Here is a 24,793-nt window from a genome sequence, read left to right on the forward strand (position 1 = left end):
TCGTTTTAAAAATACATAACAATATATATCATTTTCCCTCAAATGGAAGCTTAATTATCTCTGGAGAATGCGTGGTTATCCCCAATTTTCTTTTTGGATTTCAATAGCCATTGTGAAGATCTTCCTGTATCGCATAGTCATAAACCACGCAAAAATACCTTTGAGTTAGTAGGCAGCGTCCTTACAATCTCGTCCCCAGAGCCCGCTTTTGTTTTGGCTCTGGGGACGAGATTGGCGTCCTTAAGAAACCAGTGTTTCTTAGACCATCCTGAGATAAGCAAAAAGTATGCGCAGTAGCAAAAGGGGGCACCGTCCTACACATGCAACTTTAGAACAAGAGATCCGGCTGTAAAAGATCTCTGAGCAAAGTAAATTTTTGCGAGTAGCGTGGTCTTCTCCGTTCAAACGTTCGATAGATACTTACATTGGGTACCTCGGAGAGTAAAACCTGTTTGGGAATCCACTGAAGCAGATGGGAAAGCGCACACAAGTAGTGGTGCTTGAATTCTGCCAAATAAAAAAAAAAGGAATGAATGGATGGACGGATGGACGGATGGATGACTGACTGACTGACTGACTGACTGACTGACTGACTGACTGACTGACTGGATGGATGGATGGATGGATGGATGGATGGATGGATGGATGGATGACTGACTGACTGACTGACTGACTGACTGACTGACTGAACGAACGAACGAACGAATCAATACACAAAGGTGACGACCATGATGAAGACCTGAAATACAAAATGGCACTGATCTCCCGCACCACCTCCGTAAAATTCTACTTTCTAAAACGCTGTCGCTTTACAGAGCTGTGGAAAAGACAAAACAGCAGCCAAACTGCAAACTAACTAGTTTACTAGATTTCATTCTGTGATTAGATTGACAAGAGAGACCTAAAACGGTGATATTGTTTCTTTATTTTTCTCGTCGAACAAAAATCGGGCGATTTTGTACTACGTGTCGTGCTTTGTTCAGTGAGAACGCGCGGCAGTGCTTGGAGCTGCTATGAAGCATTTCAAGTGATAACAAATTGGCTCTGCCTAAGCCTCGTACCGATTTTTTGAAACGTAGTTTCTGCTACAGTGGGGCACATTTGTGGAACAGCCTTCCATCTAACGTCAGAGCCATTAGATCTTTTACTAACTTTAGAAATGAGATAGCTCGCCAATTGTCCCCCTCGTCCTCCCACACGGCAAACATGCAAATCAGTTTTATTTTTAGATTTTTATCTTGTAACTGATGTTTTTATCGTGCCTAAATAAAGTATATGTTATGTTATGTTATGTTATGGTACTTGCAGGAAAGGTAGTGATGTCACATATCAATTTTAGCGAACCGCGCGAGTGAGCACGAAAATCGCCTCGCGCGAGGAGAAGTGACGCAATTTTCGCGCTCGCTTTAGTAACCCTACGAAAATAAGGTTCTGCTTGTAGTCAACGACATAAGTTTTGATTAAATCTTGCACGAATATATCGCCCACCTGGCTCTGCCGAGTGAAATCCTTGAATCAGCTTTGGAGAAGTTTCCATGAAAAGTCGTTGACGATACATCATCTGTTGAAACAACAAGAGGAGGATTTTGTACCATCGCTGATTCAGTGCATCGCTGTTTTGCCCACCGTTAAGGGGGGAGAGCTGACATTTCAGACAATACTTTGCCTCTTCCCGGAGTCGGAATCAGAAGAATCTTTTGACCTATAGTAGTGTGAATCAATACAACGGAAGCAGAACCTGGACGGAAGCCTCGCTTTCGTTCAAAATGGCGGAAGGCCGCCATGTTTTCCCTTCTAAATCTCGCGTAAAGGGATTGGGAATGAGCAATGTGATTGGTTCATTGTTCTGCTTGCGCTTCCGATTCCGACCAACCGCTTCACCTTTGATCACAAGCGACGGAATCAGAAGCGGAATCGGAAGAAAAAGGAAATGATCCTTGCGATTCCGATTCCGCCGAGCTTTCGTTTTTTGATTCACACTGGATCGGAAGGTTCCTTACACTTCCGATTCCGTCGCTAGTGTGAACCAGCCCTTAAACCAATTCGGAGAAATAGTTGGGCCCTTGATTCTCCATGCTCAGGACAACAACAACAACAAAATGTTCAGGACAAAACACAACCGTGAGCTAAACTTGCAAAACCAAAAATGAAGTCCTTTGAAACTTTGGAACAACATTTTGCAACACGGAATTCCTTCACCAAATTGTGTTCTGTCATTTAACGTACTGGAGCTTTCAACACATTTGGCTGAAGCTTTAACCAAATGTTCTTCCAATCCATTAATCAACAGCGCAGTCCTAGCATTTACTAACTCTTCAGTGCTCTTTTAACGAATACTTACCCGGTAATTTACATGCATCTTAACGTTCATCACTTCTTCGTAATCCGCCATTATGATATAAAAACCATCTGCAGCGAGACAGCCGACATCTTTATCCATCAAAAGGCTCAAGACCTACAGAGGAATGAAAAAACTTAAATGTACAGGAGAATCACCACAAATACGTTCACAGTACCATTTGTTGTGTGTGGTTTCAAACAAACTTCCGACTTCCCCCAAACCACCTTTCGTGTCCATAGTGGGATTTGTAATTCCAATAAAATCAAATCTAACTTACCTTTTCGATAAATCTAGGTGCTAGTGTATGAGAACGAATCACTACTGCTTTGGTCAACTGTAAGACAAAAAAAGAGACCTAAGTGTCTGGCTTCTAGCTACGATCACACAACCCTCTATTTTTCATTGCATTACCAACATTGTACCAATATTGTATTACTTCACTTCACTTCACTTTACTTAGATAAATTAATTCAGGATTCCCATCCTCGGTCCCAGGTCTCACGCGCATGGCAGGGGAAGTAGAATGTTTAGGGGATTGGGGTCGAGCGCGTCCCGACCAGCAATAGATTATGCCCGTCAAAGACGGCTGGAACGAAGCTACAGGATTCACCGTACCGAAAAAGATGGCGACTGGTAGATTTACCCATAACTCTTAGCATAAAACGCTACCAACTGATGCACAGTACAGTCTTCAAAACTTCAAACCTACTAGCATACGCAAGGTTGTTAGTACAGCGACGAATTTCACCAAAAATATGGCTTTCTATGTGCCTATTGGCTGTGTTCGGTTCGCAAGGTATTGTGGTAAAATGTACAGGCACCATCTTTTTCCGTATGGTGATCGTGAATTGCAATGGAATCCCATCACACCGTAAATTTTACCCTCCCTTCCCCAGCCGCTAATTGAATAAAGCTGAATAAAGGTAAAGAAGCATTCGGCTCAAAGAGGCTTACACCGTTAGTAATTTTAAAAGGCTGGTTTCCGTAAAATGATGCTTAAAATTTCAGTGCACATTGGTTAGGTTAGCTACGAAAGCCGAGGAGGGACTTCCGACTTCGGACTTCCGACTTCGGACTTCCGACTTCGGACTTCTGACTTCTGACTTCCGACTTCCGACTTCCGACTTCGGACTTCTGACTTCTGACTTCTGACTTCCGACTTCGGACTTCGGACTTCGGACTTCGGACTTCGGACTTCGGACTTCGGACTTCGGACTTCGGACTTCGGACTTCGGACTTCGGACTTCCGACTTCCGACTTCCGACTTCCGACTTCCAACTTTTTTTTTTAATTTTTTTATTTTTTTTTAATTTTTTTTTTGAAATAAACTCTAGTGAAGTAACAAACGGCAAAATGTTTTTGTACGTTTTTAGTTGGTTTTGTAGTGCCGACATTCTTTCGCTGAAATTGACTTCTGAGAGAGTTTTATCTATAAGGTTATCGGGGTAACCTCTGTTGCGTAGTCTCTGTTTGAATAGAGTGATGTTTCCTTCAAATTTTGTTTTTGAAGAGTTTTTTCTGAGAGGTCTTAAGGCTTCGCCTTTGGTAAAGCCTCTCCTGACGCCTGGAGGGTGGCAGGAAGAAAAATGCTTTACTGGAACGTTTCTCTCGGTTTGAAGTTCGTGCGCACGTCAAGTTTTGATTCATTTTTTACTCTTTCGCCCTTGTATACACATGTGTCAAGGAAAGTGATTTCAATTTCTGAAATTTCAGCCGTGAATTTTATGGTCGCATGATAGTTGTTGGCTAGCTCTATAAAAGTTTGGATTTCATTTTTGCTTACGTTCCATGGAGAGAAGACATCATCGATGCATCTCTTCCATGCAAGCGGTTTTGTAGCACTACGGCCAATTATTTCTGTTTCGATCTCTGCCATGAAAATATTGGCAAAGGATACTGCCATCTTTGTACCCATTGCGATCCCGTATCTTTGGAGGTAGTTTTTTCTATTAAAGATTTAACGTTAAGATTTACGGTCAACCCAGGTCACGCGTGAACGATATTTTTGAAATTTGAACGGAGATTTACATGTCAGTTTTGAAAATCGCCAACGAGATTTCAGAGTTCCCGTATAAATTTCCCTAGCTTATTGACGGTATAAAGCTATGAATTTTTGTTTACTTTGCAAAATTGAATATTTCAAGAATAACAATTGTTTCCCAAGTATTTTGAATCTTTTTTTCGGTCAATGCGTCTTTTTCGGAACGATTTCCAGAGAAATGTCCAACATTCCATTCACACGTCGGGCATTACAATGAGAAATTCGAATGTTCATTTCATTCTTAGAAATACTGTTCACGCGTGACCTGGATTGACTGTAACATTAAATCCGTGAGCCCTAAAATTAAACATTGCGCATTTTCAGCGTCACGCAGTATTTCGGTCATATCCTGCACGTAATGCTTTTTGGGTGTTTTTTCGCTGTTCACACCCATGTTGGAACGTGATTTGTACTACAACGATTAGGTATAAAATATGCTCCCTCTCTTTCTTGTTCTAACTCCCTGATGAAGTCTGTGTTATCAGACGAAACCGGTAGTAGATAATAAAGAAGTTGACAAGATCTGTTGCTGTGTGCTGCTCACTACAGTTTATTTAAAAAAATAATAATAAAAATAAAAAAAATTAAAAATAAAAAAAAAAGTTGGAAGTCGGAAGTCGGAAGTCGGAAGTCGGAAGTCAGAAGTCGGAAGTCGGAAGTCGGAAGTCGGAAGTCGGAAGTCGGAAGTCAGAAGTCGGAAGTCGGAAGTCGGAAGTCGGAAGTCGGAAGTCAGAAGTCCGAAGTCGGAAGTCCCTCCTCGGCTTTCGTAGGTTAGCACATAAGAAGTTCATAATAACCTGTTCAATAAGCAAAGTGAAATGAATAATTCTCAACTATGATTATACCACAGACGTACAAAGAAACAACACTTTACCCAAAGCCAGGTTTTTGTAGCCCGTTTCAGTGCACCTTCTTTGTCGCATGTCTGCCATATTCTGTTCGTAAGGTCATTTAATGTTGATGTTAAGTGATCACCTACGATACAAATGGACAAGAGTGTCTGGTTTGTGGTCCATTCTGTAATAATAGGGAGCTTTAGACAAGACGACGGCGACGGCAACGAGAACTTCAAAAAAGCAATAGGCATAATAACCAAAACAACAATTCTGTACGTCCATTACACTTTTGGTAAATTTCTTTGCCGTCACTGCACGACTAGGGCGTGAAATTTCCTGATGGGACGTTTTGTGAAGGACGTTAACTTATCTTTCTCTTCCTAAACTTTGATGCAGTTTCCAAGAATTCAACTCCAGGACGTTTCACCTGTGTTCTACTCAGCTGCATTGCGCATGCCTGAAGTAACAGAAACGTTCAACAGCGCCTACCTTCAGGTAGCTTGTTAATTATTCCAGCCAGACATTGGGCCCCACTCTCCGCACTTCCTTCGTGATCACAGTGGCATGATAAATACTGGAGCCCGGGAACTAGATCTGAATGGCGTGGAATGGTAACCTGGCAAAAAGCCATAAAATGTAGTTACAGTATTTGCTGCCATTCTTTCTTACTATAGTGGTCGCTACACTGGTATGTTAAAAAAAATCCTGTAAAGGTCTTATCCAGGTTCTATGATTAAGCCAATGTTACTGTAAAACATTGTATTTTTCCGCGCGTTTTATTTTGCAAATCCGGCCTTAAAAACCACCTGCTACAACCTGCCATACGGTCCGTGCGTCTGAATTTTAATCAACCAATCAGAGGTCAACACCGGGTCAAACGTCACTGACGTCTGCACTTTGTGATTGGTTGTGCCAAACAAGAGAAATTACATGAAGGCGCATGAAAATATGTGGCATGGCAAAGTATTCTTTTTGTTTAATCGACAACGAAGTGTTACCTTTTTGGTAGAGCCATTGGACTTCGTAAGAAAATCAGTTTTGATTGCTGTTCGTACTGCGGGCTCAACCTCCGTATTGTAGGAACGTTATAGCCTGTAAACAGGCTCCCAAGTGGGGCGAAGACAAAAATCAAGCTTTCTCGACCCCATTCCGCTCGCCGCTCGCCCGGCTCGCCGATTTTTCTTTTCGCTATACCCCGCTTGGGAACATGTTCACAGGCTAGAACGTTATAAAACCACATTCATCAAAGTAGCAGGGGACACAAAAAGAGGAGATTTGTCCTCTTTCTATCATCTTTTTTCCTTTAAATCTCCTTACTTTCAAATAATTAAAAAACAAAGTCAAGGTTACGAGACCACGTAGCTTTTAGAACAGTTCACAAAATTGGGTGCAAAAACAACTGCGCAGCAATGAACAAACTACCGAAAAATCTCATAGGCTCGATTTCCGCCGTTCTCTCGAGTCCAGTCTTTGTTTCTTCCCGAGAGAGAGCTCTCCGGGGGAGGAGCGCGGGCTCATTTTCCCGAACAGCGGCTGGTATAATCGAGCCTACTGAAACAATAGACCCTAGCCCTGAAATAACAGAGCTGCATGATATACAGGTCCAGCAGAATTAGAGGTTCTAAAACAGCTACGTGTTATCTATAGGTTAAGAATACCTCGCGTCTTGCTGAACATAACGTGGCCGTAAGCAGTGAAACCAGCTGAGTTTGTTGCCATGGTGACGTTGACTGAAAGAGATTACACTGGGTTATTATATAATGAAACCAAGGAATTAAGGAATTTCTATTAAGAACGATCGCTACCTCAAAAGGTGAAAACGTTTGAGCAGATGTTTGCTCCAAGCAGGACGATTTTCCGTCTAAATACATGACGACGAAATCATCTAGGAGATCATGCGCTTCTCTGAAAAAGAAAATGAAACAAATTTTAAGGTGTTCAGAGAGACGCAAAACATGATTAAGACAAGTTTTTAATTAAAGCCGATTTTGAATCCACAAACACACCAGTAAGGCAAAATACATGACGACACCCAAGTAACTTTTTTTGGAAGAAACTTTTTTTTTTCATTAGGTTAAATCGTATTACTATCAAACGAGATCAAACCTACTTGATATCTAAATTACTTGTGACAGTTCTTAAGATGGCTGCTATCTTGTCCAAGCTTATTCCGTTGATAATTTCATTTGGGTCTGCAAAAACAAAAAGACAATCAGAAAAAAATTCCCAGACATGACTTTGTTACTTACAAAGCCTGTTTTATACATAGAATGCATTATTAAAGTGTATATGACATATTTTTTTTATTCGCTTGATCAAACCGTAATGTTGTTCTCGTATGAAATTCAAAATTGGAAAAAAATCCTGATCTATTTTTCTTCCCCTCATTTGAGGCATATAAAAGTGTGAAATTTACCTTCTGGTTGGGTACAGTACCGAGCAAGACGAGAGACTGGGGATAGAAGGGCTGTGACGTCAATACAGGAATTCTTAGTCTCGCGGTTTCATTTATATTTTTGTCAAAACAGGTTTCTTCCTCTGCACACGAAAAACAGCCGAGGAATAGAGAAATCGCGACACTAGCGTTCCTGTCTTGACGTCACATCCTTACCTTACAACACCCATGAACAATAGGAAGATAAAATTTAAACCAAGGAAAAATTGTACCACAACATATATACATACTTAACTGCAGACAGGCCTTCATACATTTTCCAACATCCCGGATCACAATTTTACACCACGCATGCTACCACCAGATAACTGCTCAAGACAGAGGAAGCCCACATTACCTCGATTCTTGTAAGCACATTTTTTAAATCGTGATACACCTTGTTTGTTTCTTTTTACAATTAAGAGAAAACAGCTGTAGGCGATTGACAAATAATCGAAACATATCTTGTAAAAAAATCAAACGTGTCACTGTATTCATTCTTAGAACGGTTTCCAATTGAGTGTCGTAAAACCAAAACCAAAGTAATTACTCTGGCCAATCGCAACAGAAGTAAACAACACAACGAGCCAATCAGAATTCGAAGCAAATACATGTAACTGGCGCCAAGCGCGAGAAAACGCGTGCGGCCAAAACATGATTAGGTTTGGATTGGATTCCCATTGGTTGAGTAAGTGGCGCGAATTTTGTTAACCAATCACAGAGCGTAGTGACGCAAAACCAAAGCAAACGCGAAATTACTTTCGACAGTTAATTGAAAACTGCTCTAATTGAAATTAAATTGTGACTTGTGTGAGATACCTTTTAGGGCAGATTTCAATACTATCCTCATAACATCGGGAATAAGAGAGTGTTTAAAGTAGGCAGCTGTTGTAATTCCTCTCACAATGGACCCTGATAACAAACAACAAAACAGGATGATCTTTTATTTACTCTGCCCTTGCTAAATCTAATTCTATTTTGGTGGAAATAAGGAATTCCAGTTGTCTAAATTCTTGTAGCGAAAGCTTAAAGGTTGTTATCCTAATTCTGATTGACTTCGTAAGTTATGATGACTATTCCATTGTCATAATACTTTTTAAACTTGTATTTCTTTGCTGTTTTTTTTTTAAAGAATACCATGCTTATTAGACAGGATAATTTACTGATTCCAAGATCGCTCCTAAGAAAAATTCTGTAACTGATATGTTCCCTGAATTTCCCTGGATAAATAAGGCCTTCTATTTATTAACAGACATCTCTAATATCCCTTTCTCTGTTTTCTTTTTTTTTTTTTTAATAACAGTATATGTCTGTTTGTCCTTGGAATCAGCCTGCTCCGAGATCAACTTAATGAAACTTAAGGCCTAAGTGAAGAGCTTGCTTAGTCTGTTATTTTTTTCTTTTGGTATTGCTAAGATTTAATAATGGAAGGGCCCAGTGGAATATGGATGTACAGTAAGTGACCATTTGGCCTTGGAATCCAAATTTCTTTAAATTTCTTCCTAATTTAGCATGAATGCAGACTGGATATTAAAGAGATTTAGAATCGCGTTTACGTCAAACGGCAAACATGAGATTTGCATTTTTTTGTTTTTAAAGTAGTTCATAGATGGGAATAGTGCAAAATAATTTTGGCCTTTCATGCTAACGCAAAAAACTGAGAAACTGAAACTGAAAACAGCGAGCGGCAAATGAAGGTCAAACATGGTCACGGGTCACGTGGTTATGATTTTTGCCGTTTGCCGTTTGTCGTAAACGTAATTCTAAATGTATGTTCATATTTACGTTGTCATTTAGGGGCTCTAATTCGCCCAACAACAAGCTTAAGATTTTAGCCTAAGAATTGAAATGATTTACCTTTCTTCTTCGTTTAAAGCTAAACAAAAGTTCTGTAACGTGATAGCAAGTCTGTGGGCCCAAGTAGAGCATTTTTTGGAGAAATCTGGATTCTAAAGGCCAAATCATCACTTAACGTTTGCGCGGCCTGTTTTTCAACAGAGCCGTCAATTGCTCTATGTTTTGTCCAGGTTGGTCTTTGCAGAAGAGGTAAGGGATCAAACTCCAGTCGCTGGTCATAAAGCCAGCGTTTGTTAGACATAGAAAATAAAATTTAAGCTAATTCAGTCCAATCATACCTTCTACAATGTCCTGAATACAGTGGAACACTCTGCTGGAGTGACCTTCATCACAAGAGTTTTCCACTGAAAGGCAAAACAACTTGTTCATCAATCATTCAATATTATTAACAACAACAAAACAATGTGAACCAAAATGTACTTGCTCTCACAGTTTACTTCAACCAGAACAATATATTATTTACTTAAATAGAAAAGGAATGTTTAATATCATAACTTTTACAGTGCCTTTCAATAACGAGAATTCTACAGTTCAACACTCAACAAATGGTTTTTCACAGCCATCAATCATAACGTAATGGCAGTCAAAAACAAAACCAATGTTTTGATGTTCAGAGCTTGTATTTATTGAAAGGAATGGTAAATTCAGTCATCTTCATCGTAGTTGCAAGCCTGCAAATGCAATGATAGACACCTGCAGAGCTTAAAAAGATAACAAGCAAGCAAAAACAAAACCAATACTTTATGAGTTGGGAGCAGGGGTGGTGCAGTGGTGTGAGCACTTGCTTCTCACCAATGTGGACCGGGTTTGATCCCCGGATTCGGCATCATATGTTGGCTGAGTTTGTTTTGGTTTTCGTCCTTGCTCCAAGGTTTTTCTCCGGGTCCTCAAGTTTTCCCCTCTCCTCAAAAACCAACATTTTCAGTGAAGCCGGCTTCACTACTTAAACCATATTTTATTATTCTTACCATCACACAAGTGCTGAGCATGTTCCACAAGTCTTGGGATTACATCGTGCACAACTGAATCCTGGGTACACACAGCCCTGAGAGTATCAAGGACACATTGATGACTCACAGGAGTGGTCTGAGTTTCATTGCTGTCTGTTTCCATTGCAGACCCATCTTCTGTTGAGGAAATGCAACATCAGTGATATTCTTGTGCATTAGATGGGTAGGGATGACGCAGTGGTGAGAGCACTCACGTCCTGTCAATGTGGCCCGCATTGATATAAATGGCGTTGATGGCATATATGGGTTGAGTTTGTTAGAGGTTCTTGTCTCAGTTCTGAGGGTTTTTCTCCGGATTCTCCGGTTTTCCTCCCTCCACTAAAACCAACACTTCCAAATTCCATTTCGACCCGGAATGCATAGACACCTTTGAAACGAGTTCCCAGCGAGCTCTTTGGTGCTCCGTGGGGAAACAAATTATGTTTACATTTACATCTGCGTATACGTAGGGAACGAACAAGTAACAGGAATAGAAATGTTTAGTCCAGTGTACTGCTGCACAATACAAAACACCGATTACCTTTTTTGAGATGTATCTGTAGAGAGGGCATCACAGTTGTTAAAATGATACCAGGGTATGTCTTGGACAGCTGGGATAATGCAGATGAACTGGTCTGGCTGAAAACAGTTTGATTTATCAGGCATAAATTAACTCTTAATATGAAAACTTCAATGACTTCAGAGCCAAGCAAAGTACGAGTAGCTACAATCTTGGACAGAATAAAAAGAAATTAACCCCACCCCCCCCCCCCCCAAAAAAAAAAATCAATGATAAATTTGCGCACAAAGCAAATCGCCATTTTTCTATCATTGAAATGGAGTGAAGGGGTAGTCTTAATTTTTCATTTAAATTGTCCAAGATGGTAGCTATGAATTTTTTTTTAAAGCATCGTTCTAAGTGAATATCAAGCAGAGTAGATAAGGGAGCTAGATTATAAAGTAACTGTCGTGCTGCGTAATTGGGGAGTAGAAATGAATGATTGGTTTTAATTTGGCCACCGTAAAGAGATTTGAGTGCTGACATTTTGAGCCTTAACCCTTCATCAGAGCGAATCAAGCAAAGTAGGCAGCTAATAAATAAATATTATTAAATAAATATCATCAGTTGATGACTCCTAATAAAACGACTGCTCAACAAATCTCTTAACACTATACCTGAAAAGTAAAATTGCAAAAACTTTGACGTGGGTAAGGAGAAAACTAACCGCAGGTACCTTACAGAAGCTTCTTTATTTTGCAGTGCCAGGTAACTAAGATGCTGAGCGAGTAACTCCACCTGTTAATATTACATAAATTTAAAAACATCAGGAAAGAAATTAATTTTAATCAAACTTTGTCTTGGACTGGAGCCTAATTTAAGGAGAGACCAACAGCATTGCGTTTTGCATGGTGTAACATATAACTGACGGACTGCATGTGAAATTGCAGTATTCATTAAAAGTGAGACTAGTTTTGAATTGACACAACACAGTAAGATACCATTTATTTGGACTACTGCATTTCAAAATTAAAACATTCAAACATTAAATGTTTTGAAATTCAAAAAGTGACCTTTTGAGCTAGTTATCAATGAAACTACTTTTTCCTGTTTGCTGAGAAATCTGCTAGAATAATGGCTGTAAAAACCAGTTAGCTGTGATTTAATTCAATGTTGGAGTTTGTACTTGGTGTGCAGTAGATTTTCTAAGCAGAAACAACTTGCCTCCACTTCAGACACGAGTTCTGTAAAGTCAGCAAGAGCCATAAAACAATCTATTGCCACAGGACACAGAGATGAGTTCACATCTGACAGGAATGAAAATAATGTCGCAGAGAGCATCTCCTTGTACTTCAACACCGGACTGTCTGTGAAAAAATATACAACAAGCATTTAAATTAATCACAAAGCCACAACCACAATTGACTCTATCATTTAGTTACCAAGGTTATAAAAGAAAAAATTCAGACATGTTTTCATAAATTTTTATTATCAAAATAATTATTACAATATTCATGTTCTTACCCGTTAATTGACTGTGAAATGTTTTGGCAGCCTTAAGAAGGCTGGTGATTGTGGAGATGAAAATCTTTTTCTGCAAAACCTGAAAATATATATTGAAAAAACAGGACAAATAGAATTGAATTGCAAAACCACAAGAGGGCTAGGATAAGTATTATTATTCCTTTTTTGTTTGGAAAACTAAGATATTCCATTAATGATTACTGAAATATTAGACAGTAACTTTGGTGGGTTTCACAGCATATAAATTAAAGTAACTAAAAAAAAAAAATAATAATTTGTTGGTTACAACCTTTTTTGTTTGGATTGGGATAGACATATTATAAAATTATAAGGGTTGGCATGTGCATTTTGCAATCTTTGCAAGCATGTAAATTCACCTAATTTCAACTGAAAACACTTGAAATTAGTTGGTTAGGTTGAAACAGGGCAAAGCTACATTTTGATACTTGTATGTAAGATGTTTAATTAGCCTTTCCCATTTTCCAGTTGGGTTGTTTCTCAGTTTAACTAAGATGTTTAGCTGTTAAAACATTTACTCTGAAACAAGCACAAACCTCAATATCATCTTTAACTTGCTCAAGAAGCAGTGGAAAGGTAGAGTCAATAATTCTCTGGCAAGGAGGCTCTGAAGAGATACAAAACAAAACTTGACAACTGCTGCCACTTGATGGAAACCAATTCAAAATATAGCGCTTGGGTGTAAAATGTCTTTGTAAGGTTTGAGAAAATTATATGCATGCATGCTAGGTATGAAGGTTCACAAATGCATTGTAATACCTTGTGCAAATTTTTTTCACAGCAAAACTTGTTGTGATAGAAGTTCTTCCCAATCAGGCATAAACTCTTGTTGTTGTTGTTGTTGTTTCTTATTGTTGTTTTTTTTTAACATTTTTATTATGGAAAATTCTACATATATACACATAATTACATACATACTTACACTTACATACACTATTGAAGACATAAATTGAATACACCAAGAAAAAAAATTAATGAATAGAAAGAAAATAAAAAGGAAAAGATCTCACCACAATAAGGTGATAAGAATAGCCTAAACTGGTTAAGAAAAAATGGTAAGTAGCTTTTCCCACTTTTTTAAGTGCAGAGTTAATTTACCTCTCTCCCTCACAATGTGGAGCTCTATAGTATAGACACATCTTGTCCTGGCTATGAGACCGCCAAGAGAGGGAAGACTACCATAACATTTCCTTACGTACAGATAATATTCCCTTATAATAGTATGTGATTAAACAAGAATTCAAAAACTCATTAATAATTCATAAGCCATTAACTTATCAAATGGTTGATAAAACATCACGTGTGCAGTGAAAAACCCTATAAAACCTCCTCCATATTAGTATGTAGTGTTTAATGTTTTTCTTGTATGCTAATTTCCAACGTTCACAAAAGCATCATTGTTATGAACTCTCTTGACACATGCTTTTCCAGGAATGTTTTTGAAACCATTCAAAAAACTCGCAGCACGTGTTTTATCGGGTCTAAAACCACTTGTCCCGATAAAACCTGCTGCTCATGTTTTAAACATTACATAATCCTCTTCTATGTCGAGCTTACCAAAGATTACATAATTATTGCTGTTGGGTATTTGTACCTGCTGCTGAAGCTACTGCCTGAAGAATTTTCCCACAAGACTTCATCAGCCTAACATCAGAACCAGTCAAGTGACAACAGTCTGAAACAAATTAAAATCCAAGTCATATGTCATGTGTCTATCACTTTGCAGTGCAGCTAGCTGTTGAAGGGACTTGAAAAGGAAGACAGGGGATTGGACTGTCTGGACATAAGATTAACAGAAGCATGTGTACACCATCCACCCCTTGTGTTGTTACATTACCTGAAGCCCTGTTGACTATCCAAGCACCTAAGCTATAAGTCCATAGAACTTCTCATCACCATTGAAAACATCAAGAAAGGGTATTGCAAGTTTCAGAATAAACTCCTCTGTTTTTTTTATTTTTATTTATATATTTAATGTTTATTTTTTTGCTGCTTGCACTGATCAGCTTTGCAGATCAAATTGCACCATCTAAACCACCCTCCCTAATATAGCGGACCTTTTGGTGCCAGCCCTTAAGTCACTGGGAGTGGTTTATTTTTCTCAAAGATTTGATTTTTTTACCGATTTATATGGAATAATTATGGTCAAGTATGATATGAGAATTGGCGAGGAAAGAATTCTTTCTGTCGCAAACCCTATACCTGGTATGCTGTAATGAGAACTATAAGGTGCTAAGTAAATGTAAAGACAAAAACACATGTACCAAAGTAAAAAAATCATTAAAATTCTAAAAATTGTCACATGCTAGGTCTAACTGCATGTTCAAAGCGCAATTAGGCTGGTCCAGGGTTAGGGTACCTTTGCACTATATTCTATTTTAGGGTCAAATTATAATTAAAGGATTTTTCATAATGATTTCTCAGGCAAGCCAGTCTTGGCATTGAGTTTTCTTTACATTGAGTTTTCTTTACATTTAGCTTAAAATTTTATAAACATTTTCAATGGGGGATGAAAATAAAATAAATTAATCTCAGTTAACTTTTAATCGTGGACAATTTAACACCAATAGGCTTTTGATGAACCAGGCCCTGATGTTTTTATATCTGCATGGCCTGCAAGTATTGGGCCATATGGTTCTTCAAATCAGCATGTGCTGGTCATTTATAGAAAAAAAGGGCCTAAGTTTGTAAAACTGGGCACCCTTTTGGACAATCAATTTATCTTTCATTAACATTGAGTGGCAAAGAATTTGGCACACTTGCCAAAATTATAAATGTCACAGAAAAGCAGCTATTGACATTATTTCCCAGAAGGTTGTTTTCTCACCTCTCTGGATTGTCTCTAAAAACCCTTCATATTTCTCTTTAGTGTCTTCCTGAAAGGAATGTGAAATTGACATAAGGTTGCAAGTGAACTGTAACTTTTTAAGCTATTTCGTTTGTCCAAAGCATACGGCTACAAAGTCCCATCCATCTCAAAGTGATTGCAATAGTAAGTAGTATAACAGAGAGTCATAGACAGGAAGGGCTGAATCTCATAGCCAGCTAGCTAGGAGGATCCCAATCAAGGCCACGGTGAAGTAAGTGGCAAACTATTGACTGTACATGTGAAAGTGGTAAATGATGTCTCCTTTGAGAGGGCTGGACACCCAAACAGAAATTAAACCCATCACCAGTTCCACAAAAGTTAGAAAGTCTTACAACTGAGCTATGAAAAGACTTGAGAGATGAACTACAGTCAAGGACGAAAAGTTAGGACTAATTTGAATTTACAACATCTTTGTATGCTCAGGACAGAAACACGATTTGCAAGAACGAAAAAATTCCAGTCACCGACCCCACCCCCATACAATGTTGAGTCAGTGTAAGAAAAATAGCTCGTGGGACTTCAACATTGCATTGGGGAGGGGGGGGGAGTAAAATGCATTGTAAAGAGATAACATGGCTTCTTTAGTTAGGTCACACTCAATTTATTTTAGCAGTTAATAGTATACTTAGTAAGATTTGTCCCAAGCCAACAAATTGAAAATGTCAAAGAATGGTGCACTTGCCACAAATCAAATTGCTTGAAATATTTTCTGAGTCTCCAGTGGGAATCAAACCCACAACCTCCCAGGTCACCTATTCTTCAGATGCTCTACCACTGAGCTATGGGTGACTCAAAGAGTGAGCTACTGTAGGTTGCACAAGTGGGTTCTTAAAGGTCACAGGACCAGCCAATGGGACTCCAAATGTTTGGTCTGTGAGTGAGCAATTTGACTTGCAACATACATACCATTCTTTGTCCAGCTGTAAATCAGTTTGTTCGAAAGTTGTCAGAAATCACTAAGTGCAGAATCAGGGATATGAAGGTTTAGCTTTGAGGAATAATAGCCAGAAATTAACTACCGTAAATATTAAATTTAGCTGGGCAACAAATGCCTAATCACATCTTCTGAATACAGACTTACCTCTATAGAGCTACAGAGGTTTCTGACAGTGCTTGTCATGGCTGCAAGACTGGCTTCCTGTAATATTGTCAAGTTTACTTTAGTTATCTCACGTAAAACACAAATTATCACCAAACAGTATAACTGTTTCCAGTTAACTTACCTCCAACTCAGAATTTGAGGGATAGAAAACCTAAAAACAAAAACAAAAAAAACAGAAAATTTATTTATGAGATGTTAAAATTACGGCTCTTCGCATTCAGGTTAAATTAAGTATTCAAACAGTTCTAACAGACTAATCAATAACCCAAATAAATTAAAGAGGCATCCTAATCCTACACAGACTGAAGTATCTGTTAGTAAAGGTCCCACCAGTAAAGGTTAGTAAAGGTTTCATAAGGAGAGAATGGACTAATTAAAAATAACTTTTGGCTAACCACAACCAAACCTTTTTCAATAACCAAATAAACCATTCAAATTTTTAAACAAGCTACACTGTACTTGCAAAATAATGAACTAAATGTAATCAAGCATGAAAAAACAGGTGCAGAAGACACTACTAGTTTGTGTTTCTGTCGAGAAAGAAGCAAGCCTTTTCTTGCATGTATGGTAAAGAAATATTAATATTAATGCTAAAGAAAATGATTGCCAACACTTATGTATTTAAAACCCACTCTAGCTGCCTCTGTAAGTGTCTCCAATCTCAGCACAACATGACACTCATTATTTCAAACTCACCACACTTTTTACAGCTGTCCAAAGTGGCTCCAAATGTTCAAGTAAATATGTGCTGTGATACACTTCCAAGCATGCTGACTATAAATATGAGAAAATAAAAAAATAATAATAAAGTGATTCAATAGATATGTTAAAGTTACTTTTTTGTTGTTAAAGCTTAATAGATGTTCGTAAAATAACTGTGGCATACTGAAACAGTCACTTACAAGTGTCAAAAGAGAATCAATTTTGGCATCAACAATATCAGAGGACAGCTTTTCCATCAGAAGTGGCAGGCAGAACTGCAGATAAACAAGATGACAACAATGGCATTTACCAGTCAATAGGAGAGACATTAGCATGTAACACACAGATTGCAATATTGCTCACTGCAGATTATAGGGGGGAACTCGGTTAAAACAACCACTGACAGAGCCATTTAAATGTGGAAGTTGGCCCTGAGAATGAATGAATGAACAAATCTTTATTCACACACGCTAACCTCACTCAAAAGAGGAAGGCACCATAAATTAGAAGGCAAAATAATTTTCTCAAGACCGCTTAGCAGATAGTTTAGAAAACAAGTTAAGGCTTTTTCTTCATTTCTTCATTTACTTGCATTTATCGTTGACGCCATCAGGCATTTTGAGTGGTTGTTTTAACAAGGTAAATTTATAAAGTAGAAGATGTTAAATTGGCATTTAAAACGTCTGAAGTTCATTGCATCAACAAGGTGGCTTAATAAAATTTATTAATGGGGTTTTGAGAAAAGGAAATCAATCACGCTTTTGTTTGGGACCACAAAAAAGGTAGTTGTAGTAATGTGTGCTCCTCCTACCAATTGATGAGGTAGTTGTAAGGCAAGCTCCAATTTATTGGAATCTGGAAATGTTGATTTTTTAAGAAGGAGAATGGAGAACCAAGAAAATACCCATTAATAAACCAAAAAGGAGAAGGCAACTGAAAACATTGTGCTTTTATTAGGATTACAATATCCATAGCAAAGCAAACCACCACCACCACCACTACTACTACTACTACTACTACTAATACTACTACTACTAATTTACGATTCATTAAAATTTAAGATAACTAAAAACAGCTTCACAAAATTTATCTGACCACAGGACTCCAAATAAAGGGTTGTGAAATATCATCAACTTACCGGAGCAAACTGGTTTGTAGAAGCAAGGCATTTTCGCAAACTTTTCACTAAGTCATCTTTCTTAATTCCATAAGGGTCATCTGGAGGCTAAGAGGAAAGTAGATCAACTGTTAATTTCACACATTAATTAGTGACAAAATTATCTCTGAGCTTCTTCAGATTGTAGGTCACCTTCAAAGGAAAAAGAAGAATAGTAACTATTATGATGACCAAAACATTTTAATGACAGCAACAAACTACTGGCCTTTTTATGAACAAATTGTTAGTCATACTAGTTTAAGTTTAGGTTGTGATTGGTAGATAGACTTTTAAAATCTGAGATTAGCACAGGAGGCTGAAACACTTACTGGAGTGAAATCAATAGGGAAGTAGCAAGACGTCACTTCAAATAAATCTTCAGCAAATAAATCTGGAATGACAAATTAACAATAAACTAGAAGTCACATTAAGTCACATTTCTTTTATGTGCAACTTACAGTACCTCCTGAAAAAGATTATTGATTACTCAGACAATATCATTACACTTGTCTAGTCAAACTATAAGTTACTGTCAGGGCTGTCGAAGAGGACTTTGGTTGGATGTTGATGTTACAGTTATGGTTCATTTTACTCAAAAAAAGCAACTTGTTTTTTAAGATGTGAAGCTCAGTACGACAAGGGTCTCACACTTTTATGGCAGCTCTTTCTCTAAGCTTACAAGTAAACTTTTAAAAGTGATCTTTGAGTTTGATTGCTGAGAATGATTAACTACCATCTTGAGTTAATAACATGAGCAAAACCTGGGAAGATTACAAAAGTCCTGAGGAAGGGAGGGAGGGGGGATAAAGCAAGAGTAGGACAATAGGCTTACCCCACCCTCCACCCAAGCTATCTATGCCATGCATTTCTCCTGCCAGAAGTTTTGAGCTCTCGGAAAATTTCACTTGCTATTTCTATTCCAGTGGCAGTCTAATGATCATCAATCAATTCACAGTCACATATGATATCACAAGCTTAGTATAAATAGCTTACCTATTGAAAAGTTGCTAATTATGACTCTGATTAGATCAAAAACAAGCAGTAAGTTCCTTGGATCCTACAGGGAAAGTTTACAGTACAAGACGTCAGAAGTGTTGATGGAGCACAAAACACAGAGACAGACATTTACTTCCTAATATGAATTTTGAGAAAATATCCATACCCCCCATGCAGGGGATATTTTCTATGAACCCCCAAGCCCACTCTAGAAATTCCAATTTAGCTTCATACTTGCCTTTATATCTTTTTACCTTTATGACCCTCCTCTCTGACCCCCTGACACTACGTTTTATTTGTCCAAACATAAAAAGAGGAGAGGGAAGAAAATAGCTTCTAATAGCAACTGCTAGGCTCGATTACCACCCGCTGTTCGGAAAAATGAGCCCATGCTCAACCCCCCTCTCCCCCCCCCCCCCCTTCCCCCAAATTATTGAGGAGGAAAGCCGGACCCAGGGGAGCGGTGGAAATCGAGCCTAAGCAACTGATCTCTCCCTTCCTGTCCAGCCCGCTCACTTTTCTTCTGCCTGTTGTTCTCCCTAACCCTTCCAACCTCATCTGCTACATACATTTTTCTCTCTGACTTGAAATGGGACCTTGGTGTCACAAATACAGTTCTGAAACTACCCGTTTCTAGGATCCAGAAACTTGCATAAAATTTGAAGACAATAAAAGAATGTTGAGTGCATGATCCTGGATCCTGGTATGACAAATTTAATGACCTCTGAGGGACAGACGGCTACTGTCATTTCCTGGAAATTGTTTTGCATCCTTTATCAATTACAAGCTAGCATGAAAATGTGAAAATGTCTCAAGAAAATTGTCATACACGTCACATAAACTGTATCTAGCATGTGACTAGCATGTCACTGTATTTTGTCAGCCTTCCTCCACCACCTATCTCTTTGTGACATATCGGTACCTCAGAGTTCTCTTTCTTTTCTTCTCAAATTGAATTCAATTTCTTCACTTAATTTATTAAATCTAAAGAAATGCTTTGTGCAGACCTTTTCTCCATCCACAGCTTGAATGACACCAAACACAAAATCATTCCCAATGGTCTTGAGAGCTGCAAATGGTACATAAATATAGATAAAAACAGGCCAACAACAAGACCTGACCAAGGCGAATTCAGAGGAAACTAAACAGACACAAAGGAAACCTGCCCTTTTTTGAGCTAGCTTACCTTTTAGATGTTTGTTTAATAGGACAGCAAACAAATTGAATGTAGTTAATCTTCCTTCCTTCAGCAGTGACTGCTCATAAAAAAGTAAAATTATATAAATATTAAAAAAAAGCAACAAAGTGGCTCTTTAGAAAAAAAAACTACTGAAAGTTGTAGAAAAGTTGGAATCTGGGAAACCTTTAGACATTGGACACCAGGGGGGAGGGGGGGTATAGACTTGACTTGAGCTGACTAGTTTCTCTTCGTCCTGTGGAGGTCCTGCATATGGGCATCCATTGTAACCTTCTACTTCTACAATGGAGGGTATTATAGAGGTTGGCCCAAAAAAAAAGGAGGGGGGGGGGTGGGGGGAGCTGATTAAACATGTGCTCAAGTAACATCAGCTGAGCTGGAGCTCAATAAATCATTTCCAAGTTGCTTTTAATCTCATTATGAAAGCAAGACTTTGTGCATAGTTTTTGTTTCGAAAATCAGTTTTCATTCATGAGCAAACAAAACTAATTTTCATATGAAAAGCTTTGTACTTTGCCTCGCTTTGATAATGAGGTTCAAAGCAACTCAGTAATGGTCTATTGACTTGTGCTCTGTTACCCCCCACTGTTCAAGGAAATGAGCCTATAAATATAATAAATTAATATAAAACTTATATTGGGCATATAAAATAGAAATATTTTCATATGCGCATAACAGCAATAACAGCTCCTCCCCTTACAGCCCACTCAGACTTGGACACTTGGAGAGGAAGTTCTGGACTACACAGCGTAGCAGAAATTGAACCTGTTAATTGAGCAGACGGCCAAAGTGGAGGATTTATTTGCACTTGCTGAACTCAGCCTATTTGAAAAAGAATGCCTTGATGGCACAAAAGACAGAGTGACGTCTGTCTCATTCTGACCTACCAGAAATATAAACAAACAAGTTTGATTCATTACCTGGATGTGAACCTCTTTAAATACTGTCTGAATTATTTTCACACAGTCTTCTTCAGAGAGAGTTTGATTTGTGGCCTGTGAAGTAAATTATTAATAAAAACAGATCTTAAAAAACATTTTAATAATCCATTTATAAGTTGTACACCTAATTCATCAAATTATATCCAATTATTTAATGCAAAGTCAACTCTATGTAAAGCAGACACCCTTGGGACATGCTCTATCTGTCTGCCTAAGAGAGACGTCCATCTTCAAGGGGAAGTATCATGGGGTTTTTGACCTCTCTTGTTAAAAATGGTGAAATAAGACCTTCACTTTGCTACAAAATAATTCTAGAACGACGAGAGGAGAGAAATCAACTTAATTCTTGACAGGAACAACTCGTACTCTGTTCTAGCGCATTTTGGAAACAAAAATACGAAAACTTGAAAAACATTAGACTAACATTTTTCAAGTTTCAATCCATTCTGACCTACTCTGTCTCTGGCCAGAGGCACTAATCGACAGTTTTATTTTAGTTTCAGACAAAAAGATGAAATTAGGCCAGGACAAGCCAAGGTGACTCTCTCAAGAGAGTGTTTGCCTTGCAGTGGTGTCTGCTATAAGACAGTACACCATATTACTATCCCAATGAAACTTGGGCAGTGGGCATTCTAAAGGATGATTTGCTATTTGATATGCAATTGCCATGAGCTTTTTCAAAACCTACCAGATAACAAGTTGTGGAATATATGGTATTGGATTCTGGATGTGAACATTCCAGGTTTAAGCCCGGCTAATCAACTTGTGTAAGTCACAAGTTAGTATACTAAAATAAACAGTGATCCTGCTTTTACCTACCAGGGAAAGAATGCCAAACAATGCATGAGGAATGATTGTATAATGGTCCTTTAGTCTGTCGCACAGGAATTCAGAAAACAAAGCCACTAAAGACAAACACAAACAAAGAAATGGTCATTTTATCATTGCATACATGACTTCATGTTATTCAAAATGGCAGACATCAGCGACGACCCTGGGACACACTGCTAACTACTTCACGGATCCTAGAGTATTCTGTTACATAACACACACTTGATTTTCGTCTTCACTACACTTTAACTAGGATCAAATATGGCATCCATATGTATCCATATTTGATCCTGTAAATAGTATAGCAAAGACAAAGTTTGTGCCACAAAGAACATATTGCAGGATGTCCCAAGGGCCTTCAGTGTCCTCCATCATTTTTAATATCAAAAAGGCCCTACAGACAAGATACAAGATAGCCATCAGTAAAAGAGAATGATAATGATGATGATGATGATTACTACGCTAAGAAAACAGTAACACCTATACCAAGTTATGGTGTGAAACACAAGCATCACCATCATAATAATAATAATAATAATAATAATAATAACAATAATAATAATCTGGAAAGCTAGTAAACAACCTTCTCTTTCTTGAAATGGAAAATCGACAAGACGATGTAAGACATCAGACAGTAAACGAACACCACAGCATCTCCTGTCGACATCACCGCTGGTTAGTTGAGGGCTAAAAATTAAAGTAACAACAGTAGGTTAGAGGGACACTGCTTCCATGAGGTATTCTGGTTGGTGGGAAATCATTTATCCCAAGATTTCAGACCTGTAGCAATCAATACCAGGAATTACTAATCAGTGACAGTGACATGAATGAAATCAATGAGTAATCGATGGTTAATCAATATTATTATTGAATACGCATTGATTAATAATAATCATTGACTAATAATATTGACAGGTCCCAAATTTTTAATAATTGATTAGTCATCAGTTGCATTGATTTCTCAGTGAAAAAAAAATATTGGATTAATAAAACTATGGGCAAAGTCTATGATCCTTTTCCTTGTCGTTTGTTATCAAAGCAAACTTCAACTACTCTAGCATCACGGTTGTTCATTTTTATGAAAATTCTTTCCCTTCTGAGGGTTACTGGATTCTTTAGGTAATGTTTAATTCATGTAATGAGTAACCAATAACATCACTGGCCAATCAATGACATCAATGAGTAATCAATGACATCAATGAGTGATAGAATTAAGCCATAAATTTTTTTGCCTTTGTTTAGTCATCAAACACTCATTGATTATCAGCAATAATCAATGACTATTCAGCTGATTAATCATTAGTTACCAATCAATTACTCACTGATGACATTGATCATCGATTGTCTGGTCAATATCATCCTTAGGAGGGAGGGGGAGGGTTGTATAAGAAATTATGTAACATTCCTAAAAAAGGGAAGGGCCTGTGATTGTCTGTCCTCAATTCTGAACTCAGTTCAAAATAAAATACCAATACGAGAAATATTCCTTAACCCAAACCAACACAGACAATTTAATTCCCACGGCAGTTCCTTTCGTATTCTCCCGAGTTGAGGTAAGCTTAATTGGTAAGAGCTTAAATATGAATGACGACTTATGACATCATTTGGGCAAAAACCGATCCAAAGTCTTCGCAGAGAAGCAGCTTATTTATCCTACAAACACGCCAGATACTAATCCTTCATTCTAGCTAACTGGGCACTTCTGAGCTTACATTACCCTCCGTTCCTCAACATGTATGCCACGCCACTCACCCCAAATCTTCCACAAAAGTAACCAGATCTAGGCTTTTGGAGCGGATATCTACAAGAAATAGCAGTTTTTTTAGATGACGGAATGTTTCGAAAATTTGTTGGGAAAATGTCTGACCTTTGACAATCCTGGAAAGGTGTTGTTCAATGTTTTCCTCGGTCAGGTCTTCATTCTCCATACTTGCCGCCATTTTGAAAATTTCGCCATGTGACAAGAAATGCGAGTTGACTGGGACCAAGACCGATTTTGCAGGTAAGCAATGCGTGCAAAGTGTGGGCCAGTCACGAAAAAAAAAACAATTATTTCAATTAACTGAGCACAAGTTTTCATTAATTAACAACATTGAAAACAGTCCCAAAGGGTTTGTGATGGCTCGATCGCAAACTCACTAGCCACTCTTGTTTGTGTTTGCAACCCTGTTTTTTTTTTCTTTTTTCCCAAATGTCTGATTCGCTTTTGTGCAAACTAATTTCCTTATACGTCGTTTGATGTCGACCTTTCGTAACGTGTCGGGTTCGATTCGTCAGAACTTTTCACCTGCTAAACATATCGTCACTGATTGATCGCAAACAGTTTGCAATAGTATTTTCATATCATTGTTTCCACGCCGTTGCGTTCTAAATTGTTGAAGCCAAGACGTAACCGTAGAACATTTTTACCGTCTTGCATTTTGTTTGCGATCATTTGTAGCCTACGCGCAGAAGTCTTG

General features: G+C 38.2%; 1 protein-coding gene across 1 annotated transcript in view; it reads right to left on the minus strand.

The window, feature by feature from the left end:
- LOC146465934 (MMS19 nucleotide excision repair protein homolog) overlaps positions 1–24,322 on the minus strand; it is a 30,803-nt gene extending 6,481 nt beyond the window's left edge. The window contains exons 1-33 of the mRNA XM_085128159.1: positions 24,202–24,322; positions 24,087–24,135; positions 22,918–23,021; positions 22,323–22,408; positions 21,483–21,557; positions 20,551–20,620; positions 20,372–20,433; positions 19,362–19,425; positions 18,698–18,759; positions 18,351–18,437; positions 17,413–17,487; positions 17,207–17,284; positions 16,632–16,661; positions 16,490–16,546; positions 15,367–15,415; positions 14,134–14,214; positions 13,076–13,146; positions 12,522–12,600; positions 12,222–12,364; positions 11,734–11,795; positions 11,040–11,137; positions 10,478–10,636; positions 9,788–9,853; positions 8,472–8,564; positions 7,329–7,410; positions 7,024–7,123; positions 6,877–6,948; positions 5,708–5,834; positions 5,257–5,357; positions 2,619–2,675; positions 2,342–2,455; positions 1,489–1,561; positions 425–507 (exon numbers count right to left, since the gene is read on the minus strand). Of these exons, the coding sequence (XP_084984285.1) occupies positions 425–507; positions 1,489–1,561; positions 2,342–2,455; positions 2,619–2,675; positions 5,257–5,357; positions 5,708–5,834; positions 6,877–6,948; positions 7,024–7,123; positions 7,329–7,410; positions 8,472–8,564; positions 9,788–9,853; positions 10,478–10,636; positions 11,040–11,137; positions 11,734–11,795; positions 12,222–12,364; positions 12,522–12,600; positions 13,076–13,146; positions 14,134–14,214; positions 15,367–15,415; positions 16,490–16,546; positions 16,632–16,661; positions 17,207–17,284; positions 17,413–17,487; positions 18,351–18,437; positions 18,698–18,759; positions 19,362–19,425; positions 20,372–20,433; positions 20,551–20,620; positions 21,483–21,557; positions 22,323–22,408; positions 22,918–23,021; positions 24,087–24,135; positions 24,202–24,274 (2,682 nt within the window). The 5' untranslated portion in view covers positions 24,275–24,322. The remainder of the gene's footprint in view (positions 1–424; positions 508–1,488; positions 1,562–2,341; positions 2,456–2,618; positions 2,676–5,256; positions 5,358–5,707; positions 5,835–6,876; positions 6,949–7,023; positions 7,124–7,328; positions 7,411–8,471; positions 8,565–9,787; positions 9,854–10,477; positions 10,637–11,039; positions 11,138–11,733; positions 11,796–12,221; positions 12,365–12,521; positions 12,601–13,075; positions 13,147–14,133; positions 14,215–15,366; positions 15,416–16,489; positions 16,547–16,631; positions 16,662–17,206; positions 17,285–17,412; positions 17,488–18,350; positions 18,438–18,697; positions 18,760–19,361; positions 19,426–20,371; positions 20,434–20,550; positions 20,621–21,482; positions 21,558–22,322; positions 22,409–22,917; positions 23,022–24,086; positions 24,136–24,201) is intronic.
- Between the last annotated feature and the right edge of the window lie 471 nt (positions 24,323–24,793).

This window comes from Pavona decussata, unplaced genomic scaffold (assembly GCF_977016875.1).
Source record: "Pavona decussata unplaced genomic scaffold, jaPavDecu1.1 SCAFFOLD_155, whole genome shotgun sequence".
Taxonomy (NCBI): Eukaryota; Metazoa; Cnidaria; class Anthozoa; order Scleractinia; family Agariciidae; genus Pavona; species Pavona decussata.